This window comes from Eschscholzia californica, unplaced genomic scaffold (genome assembly GCF_041429995.1).
Source record: "Eschscholzia californica isolate CP2 unplaced genomic scaffold, dmEscCali1.0.p SCAF_1, whole genome shotgun sequence".
In the NCBI taxonomy this organism is placed as follows: Eukaryota; Viridiplantae; Streptophyta; class Magnoliopsida; order Ranunculales; family Papaveraceae; genus Eschscholzia; species Eschscholzia californica.
This window is the reverse complement of record NW_028238198.1, coordinates 33,215,367-33,227,870: the sequence shown is the minus strand read 5'-3', so window position 1 is coordinate 33,227,870 and position 12,504 is coordinate 33,215,367. Positions and strand designations below refer to the sequence as shown.

Sequence of the window (12,504 nt, the reverse complement as noted above, 5' to 3'; positions counted from 1 at the left end):
AGAGATATTTGATGGAGACGAGAGAGAAGAACAATGAGTTGTCCGTGAATATGTACTGGCTGCCAATGTAAATGATTCAGTGCATCTCGATATAAGGGAAAACAGTGCAGCACGTGTTCTTGATGAAGCCACATAGTAGTAACTCAAACCGACCGTTGGATCTAATAGCACACGTACAGGAGCATCATGGTGTCGTGCTCCGCCTTACACGAAATTAGCATGAAGCTGATCCCGCAAATAACCGTTTGTGCCCACCAGAATACCGAGAAATTATCCCTTACCGTCACATTGGTCGCCACGTGTCTCTCGGAAACTATTAGCTTCTTTAGTCAACTGACTTTGACTCAAACCTTGACCCGCTATAGTTTCTTCATCCGGACTCCGTATTGACTTCTGTTTTCGCCCACGAGTTTGTCTTGGAGTGTTATTTCATCCGAGCATCAAAATATCCAAATCACCAGACTACCATAATCTCCAAATGACCAAAATACCCCCATGTGTGTCTTTCTCCCGATTTTATCAGTTTTTCGCGCTCAATTCCGAAAAAGACACCTGGACAAGAGAAACAAGTATTTGATCAGAATAACTGCTCAAAAGAGACTAACTAACCCGAGTTAAGAGATTCAGATGGGACATTTTCATGTCTCATCAAACATCCCCAAACTTAGATTTTGCTAGTCCTCGAGCAAAACAGAAAAATAAAAATAAAAGTAAGCCCAGTTCACCACTTTCGTAGGGAATCACGATTTCACTTAGCACGTGCAACAAGCCGTTAAACCTCCAGGTTACCCAAGAGGACGAGTTTTGTCTCGTGAGGGTTTGCAGTGAATACACCCACAAAATCCAAAGATCAAAAACGCAAAAGGGTCTAAATATGATGTGGACTAAAAATGTTCATCCGGTAGGTTTTCGAAAGTTAATAGAAATGAAATCCAAGTCAATCAAACCATACAAACGCTAAAAATCTCTTCACTAGTAATCAAGACTCGAAGTGCACGTGACCAGCCAATATAAGTATCATTTCGATTCTGAAAAGACAAGACCTTGATTACTTCCTCAATACATTTCGCCTCGACTATTGCCTTACGGTCATACACTCAAAAATTAAAGTCACTCAAGAATGGTTCACTCTATGTGTTAGTATGAGTATGAAGGAAAACTCAGCACATGAAAAAGATGGACGACTGATCTCAAAGAAGGAAACAACCACTAATACGGATGGGGAAGCTAACCAACTCTTTTCACCTGATCTACTCTCTAACAATGCTTCCTAGAGGTCGATAGACTAAGGATGAACTAGAACTCCTGAGAACTCGACGTCTTCAAATCTTCAAGAACTACTTTGGGATAACCACTTAAACACAAACAAACACTTTTTTTTTCTTTTGATTTTTCTTTTTCTTTTTTTTTTTCTTTTTTTTCTTTTTTTTTCTTTTTTTTTTTCTTTTTTTTCCAATACGCTTCTAATAATAGAACTCAAAATACACAACATACTTTCTTAACACTTTCCTTGGGTAAAATTCTCTCCACTTTGCTTCATGCCTTATTCTCAGGGTTCTAAATGATGAGGTTCCTATCTTCCTCTAGTTGACACTGTTTTCAAGTTTCCAGACTACAAGAGAAAGGTTCCCTTCCTGATGACATCCCTAGTGGTTGTAAAATTGGAACTCAAGAGATCAAATGAGTGCTTCTTTCAATATTGCGAGGTTGAGTAGCTCTTCATTCTACTCAGAATTAGCTCAGAAGAGATCACTCAAGACAACAAGAAAAGCTCAGAATCTCACATAGGTTAAGTCTCCACTAATGATCGATTAAGTTCTCTCAGAAAAGTCAACTCTTCACCTATCTAACACTCACATGGCTAATGCACAGACAACCTCAAGACTCGAAATTCATGGAAAAACCTTCAGCAAACGGATTGTCCGACCAACTAGACTCTATAACTATTAACAAACAAAAACAACTAGACTCACATTTTGAAAAAATTTGAACCCTTTTGAATTTTTGAAATAAGGACTAAAAATTCAATCCCCTATCCCCAAGCTTAAACCGAACATTGTCCTCAATGTTCTGAAGACTATGCAAAAATAAAGGGTGAAGGGAAAGATATTACCAGATTCAGATGTCCCATGCATGGGTTGCCTCCCAGAAAGCGCTAAGTTTAACGTCTTCAGCCAGACGAGACAGGTGTTTCAACAAACCTTAAGAAATAGCTCCATAAACCAATAGGCGAAACATCTGAGGATCTACCCAAAACACGAAGTGATTAGTGAATGATAGTCTCACACTTTTATAAATATGTAGCAGTGCCGGAGAGACTATCGTGATCAGATGAGAATCCCCAAACTTAGACGACAAAAAGGTCGTTAAGTTTGGCAATGGACTAGAAGAACTATAGTCCAGAGAGACAAGATGTGAGGTGATCTAGAGGACTATCAAAGACACCTGGATTCAGACTAAAAGTTTCTAAAACATGTAAGTTGGGTTCTTCTAAAGGAATAACCCGGCCATCCGACTCTAAGTCCTCAAAAGTCGATTTAGATAAACCTTCTATACTCTCTCTTATCCCGATGTAAGCAGGGTCCTTAAAGGCATCTAGATCTTCACCTAAGTCAAGTGAGCTAATGGTCTCATTCAACAAGTCAAGTAGCCATGACTCATCATCTTTGGTTGTGGATTGACTCTCAAGTTTATCCACATGAAAATGGGATGAAGGCGTCGACGTCAAAGATAACACAACCTCGACTTTTTGCTCCTCCAAAAGAGCCACAAAAGTCTCCTCAGAATTAACAATGGGTTCACACGGTGGGAGTTGTGTCTCCACGATTGACAACGTAATTGGTTCAGACACCAACCATGAGCTAGATTCCAACATGTTATCCATCTCATTAATAATACCCTCCTCATCTAAGCTCAAAAGGGCTAATAGAGTTTCTAAGGGATCTCTCGACTGAGTCGTTGGTAATCCATCTTGAACTAATAACTCTACCAAGGTCAACCCACTAAACTCATCTATGTCATCAGGATGGAGTCCCGAATTAAAAATATTCATCTCCACCGTCATATTTCCAAATGACAATCTTAAAAGACCACTTCTACAGTATATGACAACATTTGATGTAGCTAAAAATGGTCGACCTAAAATGACAGGGATTTGACTCTGAGTATCATGAATAGGTTCAGTATCTAAGATGATGAAATCTATAGGAAAGATTAACTCACCAACTTTTATCAGAACATCCTCTACTATGCCACGTGGTCGCCTGACAGACCGATCTGCCAACTGAAGAACTACAGAAGTAGGTTTTATTTCTCCTAAACCTAACTGTAAGTACACAGAGTAAGGGAGAGGTTGACACTAGCACCTAGATCTAACAAAGCTCGTTCGATCTTATGGTCCCCTATAGTGCAAGGTAATGTAGGGCTTCCTGGATCTTTGTACTTAGGTGGGAGGTTTTGCTGGATGATGGAACTCACTTGTTGAGTTAAGAAGACCTTCTTATGCACATTCATCTTTCGCTTTCTAGTACATAGGTCCTTAAGGAACTTATCCTAAGCTGGGATCTGTTTAATTGCATCTAGTAATGGAATATTAATGTTGACTTGTTTAAATATTTCCATTATCTCCTCGAACTGAGACTTCTTCTTTGGCTCTACGAGACGCTGAGGATACGGGGCTCTAGGAATGTAAGGCTCAGGCACTACAGGTGGTTCCTCAGACTCATGAGCCTTCTCGAGCTCATCACTAGGGATATTAGTTGGTAAGGTGGGTTGTTCAGAGTTTAATTCACTATCTTCGGGAACTCCTACCTTATTATCAACTACCCTACCACTTCTAAGGGTGGTTACTGCATTAGCCTGGTCCATCGACTGTTTACCCTTCGGGTTTGGTTCTGGTTGACTAGGAAACATCCCATGTTCTCTCTGCCTAAGGGCTTCTCTAAGTTGACCTACCTCGGTTCTTAAACTACTTACAGCCTGGTTGGTCTCTCGTACAGTCTGGTTAGTCTGTTGTATAGCCTGGTTGGTCTGTTGTGTAAACTCTATATGGGTTTTAGCTAGTTGCTTCATGGTTTCCGCTAAAGACTCATTGTTTTGAGAAGGATATTGGGTACTAGATTGACCCTGGTTTTGAGCAAAAGGATTCCTAGGAGCATTAAACCCAGGAGGGTTCATGGAACTACTAACCTGACCCTGATTTTGACCCTTGGACCAAGAAAAATTGGGGTGATCTCTCCAACCCGGATTATAAGTGTTTGAATAAGGATCATATTTCTGACGGTTATCTTGCCTAGAGTTTAGATAAAGAGCATTAGCATACTCTTTTTCGTCAGAAACAAAGAATAAGGTACACTTATTCCCTGTATGAGATGGGTCTCCACAGACGAAGCACGGATAAGTGATGGATTCATTTCCAACACTCATGACCTGAGTGGGATCATCCCTGACTGCTTTAGGCTGACCAAGCTCTAGGGCTTCTATCCTTCTCGTCATGGCGGCGAGTTTAAGTTCGGTCTCATCAATTCTGTAGATGCCGCCTTTATTCGAAGTAGGGTTTGCCCTAGTAGGAGGTCCTCTAGAAGTTTCCCATTGGTGGGATTTCTTAGCTAGATCTTCTAGAAACGTCGTGCAGTCATCGACGGATTTATAAGTAAATCCGCCACCACAGAATGACTCTACCATGGATGTAGTGGGATAGTCTAGTCCGTCATAGAGAATCTGGACTAGTGTTCTCTTTTCGTAACCATGGTGTGGACACTGTAGTTCCAGTTCTTTAAATCTCTCAAGATATTTGTGGAGAGACTCTCCTTCTTGTTGCACAAAATTATTAAGACTTTGCCTTAAAGAGGTGGTTTTGTGCTTGGGAAAGAATTTCAGAAGGAATAAACTGGTTAGTTCTTCCCATGTGGTAATGGAATGAGCTTGTAAGGCATACAACCAAGACTTTGCTTTCTCTCTCAAAGAGAAAGGGAACAACCTAAGCCTCACTATTTCATCAGACATATTGGGGAATCTTATAGTCCCACAGATTTCTTCAAAATCCCTAACATGGTGGTAGGGATTCTCTTTCTCAACTCCACGAAAGAGTGGGAGCATTTGGATAATGCTCGGCTTTAACTCGAAGTGAGCCGTGGAGTGGGGTAACCCGTAACTGTATGCATGATGGTTGACATGTTCTAGTAGGGTTCATGTAATCCCTGAGTGTCATAGGTGGATTTCCATCCCTGACTTGGTTTAGATTTTCACCCATAGTGTCACTCAAAGAGAGATTGGCTAGAATATTACTTAGATGAGTTTCTCTACTAATGAAACGACCTATCTTATCACGATATTTATCGGGCATAAACTAGAGCCCAATGACCAAGGATATTCTCAACAAAGCTTTTTTTTTAAAAAAAAAAATCGAAAACCGAGGAATCACTACGAAGACCCTAGAGGAAAGCAAACACAATCAGTCTGACTCCACCAAGCAACCTAAACAGAATCTAGACAGACAAGTTGGTCAGATTTACCCTCAAAATCTAGACAGCTCCTACTTCGTTACAAAGCTTGAACTATAATTGTTATGAGGGTTACTCCGTCAAAGTAATACGGTCAAACAATTCTTGGTGACGACCAACGATGAGCATTGTGATAGCCGTCCAACCTTCGGTAGCGTTGCCTCTTCTCGAGGTGACCTTTTAAAGAATTGATTGACACTTTCCTTTGAGGAATGCCCAAATAAAAATCAAGTCCCTGAATTGTTTCAAAGATCCTATGAGCTCGAAACCTTAGGGGTTGATGTCTAAATCAGATTTTAGTTTTTAGGTGAGGTTTAGGATCGTGAATGTTGTTACCTATTTGGGCAAGAGAACGGTGATGAAATCCGTCTCCTATCTTTCAATTGGGTTATTGCCCTTACTAGAATGCTTATACTAAACAATTCGATCAAAGCAATTAGACACACAAAACACACAATCACCCACTGACAGGGGCTTCGTGGGTGATTGAAACACGCATTTTTCAGTTGCTACTCATCAAGTGGCCTTGAAACACGTTCTCCTAATGGAATTAGGATGACATAGTCTGTTCTTGTGCTCCCACTCAGCTTCATGTCTATCATGTCTTTTCCATTATCTGCTTTTATAACCTCCTTTCACGGTACGGTGTTTGGCGGAATCAAAGTCGGACATTCTCTACGTATTTGTCCGTTTTATTAGCCGTAAACATTGGTCATTGAGTTTAATATTCTTGTGGTATTGTTGTGATATAAAGATTTAGTTAACCGCATGCCCGTGGCGTGAGACCTTTAATCTCATTTATCTTTTCACGATACTTTCATCAAATTATATTGATGTATTGTTGGGATAATTATATTTGTGAAGGTTTAAAGTAATTGCAAAGATTTAGTTAACTGAAAAGTTGCACAAGAAGATTAAGACATTTAAGGGAGATATTTTATTTAAGATCGCCAACTCATACATCGACAAGTGCCCACATCACCCATTTACTGTAACAACTTCCATCTTTGTTATTGTTCACGAAAATAACTAGATCATTTTAGATACATTGTTGAATACATGTAGTAAGACACGCTACTGCTGCCCCTGCAAATCACCACAATTCAACGAAAAAATTTAGTGTTACAATGATATATAAAAAGTTTATTTATACAACCAGATTTTGTACAAACATTTTTCGCAATAGTGAATATATTATATAACCAACGTCACAAATGGAGAGAGTGAGAGAATAGGCAGGTTATACCTGGATCGGCGTTACCACATTTCTGAGTGCAATCATTAACACAACTTTCATCAACTGCTGAAACTTGTTGATTAAACATCCCCAACATCATGAGTACTACCATGAACAAAATAGTTGCATTCAACATCTTTCTAACAATTTTACCTTCCATATTTTCTTAAAGCAACAAACTACTGATTTTTTATTCTTTAGCTTTCTGTTTTTTTAACTTGTTTTCTTCCTAATGTTTGATGCCATGGACCTATTTATAGGATAGGAATCCTAATAGGATTGAAGTTGTTAATTGTGTGAATAAACCTTTTTCAATAAGAAAATCTCCAAGATTATGTCAATTTATAATAAAATCCCAAAAAATTTATGAAGTCATAAATAGTAACAAAATCTCTAAGATTATGTCAATTTAAAACAAAATCCAAAAAGTTAATGAAGCCATAAATCCTCATTGATAAGATGAGAACACCTATCATTTTAAACATATTAGATGACATTCATTTCTTGGAAGGGGTTCTTGGTCTTCTGTTAAACGATTAAAAAGAACAAATGAGTGTGGGAATCCAGTAAGACACCAAATGGAGTTCCCTATTGATGAAACCCTGATTCCTTTTTTGTCAGATGATTAGACTAAAATAAAGTATACAACACTTAAAGATTTTGTGCATATTATAAGACACCTACACCAAAGATTTTGGTACATTATAAGAGTTTGTGCCATATAACATAGGCAAATTACATAGGACCAAAAACGTAACGGAGTTAACAACATAGGGAGTGAAAAGTAAAACTTCACAACTTACGAGCTAAACATGTAACGGCTAAATCATGCGCCACTTGATTGTGAATCCGCAGGCAGTGGGTAACTTCCACTTGTCTTCTGGAGATGGAAGCACGTAGCTCCATAATGGCCGTGTAGATGCGCCAAGGGATTACAGGTTCAACGGTTGTGATCAAATCAACCAGAACCCTAGAATCAGTCTCTAGTATAAAATGACCTAATCTCATTTCATCTGCCAGCTTTAGTCCCAGAGAATACGCTAAGAGTTCACTCTCTTGAGTTGTAGTCGGCGATTCTCTTCTGGATCTTTTGTGCGGTGATGTTGCCGCAGAAGTCTCTTGCCACCGCCGCATCTGATTCCTCTGTACCTCTGAATGAACCATCACAGTTTAGTTTTATTATACCCCTTGGAGGTGGGATCTGATGGGCCTAGAAAGTTTCCTAAATAGGTCTCCACCCGCAAGTATACGGGCGTCAAGTGATGATTCCGGTAAGTCCGGTTCGTTCCTCAGAGACTAAGTGAATCTATTCTAAATCTTATGACCAATAAGGTTTTCTTTGAAATTGGTTTTTTTTCTTTGTGATAGAATACTAAAATACTAAAATAACGAGGGCAATTAATAACGATGAGAGTAAATCAGTGGGATGGAAGTCTAGGGTTTGAATCCATTATAACCAGGCATAAATATCGACCTAAATCTTATATCGTGTATGGCTCACTATGATTGATTTTCTACAACTCTAACTATTGCCTATCAACTATCAAGTATTCTTCATTAAAGGACTCAACCTAAATATGACGAATCAAGACTTATGAAGCATAGGTAATGAAAGATTTACACACGTTTTCAACATTGACCTATTAACTAAGGAGTATTGGCCATTAAATAGATTATCTAAATATGACTAATCAACTCGGAAACATAAATGAAGAAGAAATCATGAGAATTTATAGAAAATCAATGCATGAGTTGCTTATCAAAGTACTAAGATATTAAGTGAAAATTTACACAAAATCATAATTTCATCGAAACCCCAGATTAGATAAGTTAACTACTCATAACTAAAGAGATCATAATCATGGTGGGATAAATGAGAAATAATAACATTAAAGAAAGAAAAAGAATCGGAGAAGAAAACACCTTTTTTCTCGCAAATTTCCCTCTGTGCAGCCAAACAGACCCTTAGGGAAAATAATTTTCTCGTCTTCCCGGAAACGATTTCCTGGTGAGAAAATTATTTTCCTTCTCTGGTTTTTCTCTCTCTCTACTGTTTTCTCTTCCTTTCTCTCTCTAAACTTTCTCTTTCTCTCTATAATAAACACAGTAGCTCTCTCTCTCTCTCTCTCTAACAGTAACAATGGAGAAAGAAGAAGAAAAGAGATTTTAATGGTGGTTTTATGATTAATTCAAAATCTCTCTCTCTATAATATCTCTCTCTCTCTCTTAACTCTTTTAATCTGACCTTTTCTCTCTCACAAAGAGAAGGATAAGAAGAAGAAAAAGAAAGAGAAACAGAAAAGATTCAAACTCTATCTCTCTCTAGCTCTCGGTTGTCTTCAATGGCCGTGGAGGAGTAGTTGATTTCTGCTCCCAAACCGAGTCCTTCTCTAGCCGAATGGAGATGATTAATGGTCGTTGGTTCTCCCCTTTCTCTGTTCAAAGCCGAGATGTGATGTTATCCCAAAACCGAGAGCTCTTTTTTTTTCTCTCTAAACCTCTGTCTCTTCTTGTAAACCGTCAAGAGCTCCCCCACTGTCTTTGGCCGAGAGCCTTTTTGTAAAGAGAGAGGAATTTATTTTCTCCCAATCTTTCCTTCTCGATTTTTAGAAACTTTCGATTACTTTCCTTCTCCATCAATATCTCTTGCTCACTCACTTTCCTTTTCTCTCTTTTCTTTCCTGTTTTTTAGAGATATTTGATGGAGACGAGAGAGAAGAACAATGAGTTGTCCGTGAATATGTACTGGCTGCCAATGTAAATGATTCAGTGCATCTCGATATAAGGGAAAACAGTGCAGCACGTGTTCTTGATGAAGCCACATAGTAGTAACTCAAACCGACCGTTGGATCTAATAGCACACGTACAGGAGCATCATGGTGTCGTGCTCCGCCTTACACGAAATTAGCATGAAGCTGATCCCGCAAATAACCGTTTGTGCCCACCAGAATACCGAGAAATTATCCCTTACCGTCACATTGGTCGCCACGTGTCTCTCGGAAACTATTAGCTTCTTTAGTCAACTGACTTTGACTCAAACCTTGACCCGCTATAGTTTCTTCATCCGGACTCCGTATTGACTTCTGTTTTCGCCCACGAGTTTGTCTTGGAGTGTTATTTCATCCGAGCATCAAAATATCCAAATCACCAGACTACCATAATCTCCAAATGACCAAAATACCCCCATGTGTGTCTTTCTCCCGATTTTATCAGTTTTTTCGCGCTCAATTCCGAAAAAGACACCTGGACAAGAGAAACAAGTATTTGATCAGAATAACTGCTCAAAAGAGACTAACTAACCCGAGTTAAGAGATTCAGATGGGACATTTTCATGTCTCATCAAACATCCCCAAACTTAGATTTTGCTAGTCCTCGAGCAAAACAGAAAAATAAAAATAAAAGTAAGCCCAGTTCACCACTTTCGTAGGGAATCACGATTTCACTTAGCACGTGCAACAAGCCGTTAAACCTCCAGGTTACCCAAGAGGACGAGTTTTGTCTCGTGAGGGTTTGCAGTGAATACACCCACAAAATCCAAAGATCAAAAACGCAAAAGGGTCTAAATATGATGTGGACTAAAAATGTTCATCCGGTAGGTTTTCGAAAGTTAATAGAAATGAAATCCAAGTCAATCAAACCATACAAACGCTAAAAATCTCTTCACTAGTAATCAAGACTCGAAGTGCACGTGACCAGCCAATATAAGTATCATTTCGATTCTGAAAAGACAAGACCTTGATTACTTCCTCAATACATTTCGCCTCGACTATTGCCTTACGGTCATACACTCAAAAATTAAAGTCACTCAAGAATGGTTCACTCTATGTGTTAGTATGAGTATGAAGGAAAACTCAGCACATGAAAAAGATGGACGACTGATCTCAAAGAAGGAAACAACCACTAATACGGATGGGGAAGCTAACCAACTCTTTTCACCTGATCTACTCTCTAACAATGCTTCCTAGAGGTCGATAGACTAAGGATGAACTAGAACTCCTGAGAACTCGACGTCTTCAAATCTTCAAGAACTACTTTGGGATAACCACTTAAACACAAACAAACACTTTTTTTTCTTTTGATTTTTCTTTTTCTTTTTTTTTTTCTTTTTTTTTTTTTTTTTTTTTTTTTTTTTTTTCTTTTTTTTCCAATACGCTTCTAATAATAGAACTCAAAATACACAACATACTTTCTTAACACTTTCCTTGGGTAAAATTCTCTCCACTTTGCTTCATGCCTTATTCTCAGGGTTCTAAATGATGAGGTTCCTATCTTCCTCTAGTTGACACTGTTTTCAAGTTTCCAGACTACAAGAGAAAGGTTCCCTTCCTGATGACATCCCTAGTGGTTGTAAAATTGGAACTCAAGAGATCAAATGAGTGCTTCTTTCAATATTGCGAGGTTGAGTAGCTCTTCATTCTACTCAGAATTAGCTCAGAAGAGATCACTCAAGACAACAAGAAAAGCTCAGAATCTCACATAGGTTAAGTCTCCACTAATGATCGATTAAGTTCTCTCAGAAAAGTCAACTCTTCACCTATCTAACACTCACATGGCTAATGCACAGACAACCTCAAGACTCGAAATTCATGGAAAAACCTTCAGCAAACGGATAGTCCGACCAACTAGACTCTATAACTATTAACAAACAAAAACAACTAGACTCACATTTTGAAAAAATTTGAACCCTTTTGAATTTTTGAAATAAGGACTAAAAATTCAATCCCCTATCCCCAAGCTTAAACCGAACATTGTCCTCAATGTTCTGAAGACTATGCAAAAATAAAGGGTGAAGGGAAAGATATTACCAGATTCAGATGTCCCATGCATGGGTTGCCTCCCAGAAAGCGCTAAGTTTAACGTCTTCAGCCAGACGAGACAGGTGTTTCAACAAACCTTAAGAAATAGCTCCATAAACCAATAGGCGAAACATCTGAGGATCTACCCAAAACACGAAGTGATTAGTGAATGATAGTCTCACACTTTTATAAATATGTAGCAGTGCCGGAGAGACTATCGTGATCAGATGAGAATCCCCAAACTTAGACGACAAAAAGGTCGTTAAGTTTGGCAATGGACTAGAAGAACTATAGTCCAGAGAGACAAGATGTGAGGTGATCTAGAGGACTATCAAAGACACCTGGATTCAGACTAAAAGTTTCTAAAACATGTAAGTTGGGTTCTTCTAAAGGAATAACCCGGCCATCCGACTCTAAGTCCTCAAAAGTCGATTTAGATAAACCTTCTATACTCTCTCTTATCCCGATGTAAGCAGGGTCCTTAAAGGCATCTAGATCTTCACCTAAGTCAAGTGAGCTAATGGTCTCATTCAACAAGTCAAGTAGCCATGACTCATCATCTTTGGTTGTGGATTGACTCTCAAGTTTATCCACATGAAAATGGGATGAAGGCGTCGACGTCAAAGATAACACAACCTCGACTTTTTGCTCCTCCAAAAGAGCCACAAAAGTCTCCTCAGAATTAACAATGGGTTCACACGGTGGGAGTTGTGTCTCCACGATTGACAACGTAATTGGTTCAGACACCAACCATGAGCTAGATTCCAACATGTTATCCATCTCATTAATAATACCCTCCTCATCTAAGCTCAAAAGGGCTAATAGAGTTTCTAAGGGATCTCTCGACCGAGTCGTTGGTAATCCATCTTGAACTAATAACTCTACCAAGGCCAACCCACTAAACTCATCTATGTCATCAGGATGGAGTCCCGAATTAAAAATATTCATCTCCACCGTCATATTTCCAAAT

The 12,504-nt window shown here is 38.9% G+C and overlaps 1 protein-coding gene across 1 annotated transcript; it reads right to left on the bottom strand.

Annotated features, from left to right (window-relative positions):
- Window positions 1-6,415: 6,415 nt before the first annotated feature.
- On the bottom strand, window positions 6,416-8,101 carry LOC147566231 (uncharacterized). The gene is made up of 3 exons (XM_086652716.1): window positions 7,542-8,101; window positions 6,748-6,843; window positions 6,416-6,587 (listed from the first exon to the last, which is right to left on the bottom strand). The coding sequence occupies exons 1-3, from the start codon at window positions 7,900-7,902 to the stop codon at window positions 6,541-6,543; spliced, it is 504 nt and encodes a 167-aa protein (XP_086508842.1). The 5' UTR covers window positions 7,903-8,101; the 3' UTR covers window positions 6,416-6,540.
- Window positions 8,102-12,504: the final 4,403 nt, after the last annotated feature.

What these genes read in the sequence shown, in the direction of transcription:
- LOC147566231 (XM_086652716.1), bottom strand. Translation starts at nt 7,902, where the DNA reads ATGGTTCATTCAGAGGTACAGAGGAATCAGATGCGGCGGTGGCAAGAG. An exon ending in AGCCGTTACATGTTTAGCTC is followed by an intron (nt 6,844 to 7,541) that starts GTAAGTTGTGAA and finishes TGTTCATGGTAG; the next exon opens with TACTCATGATGTTGGGGATG. An exon ending in ATGTGGTAACGCCGATCCAG is followed by an intron (nt 6,588 to 6,747) that starts GTATAACCTGCC and finishes GGTGATTTGCAG; the next exon opens with GGGCAGCAGTAGCGTGTCTT.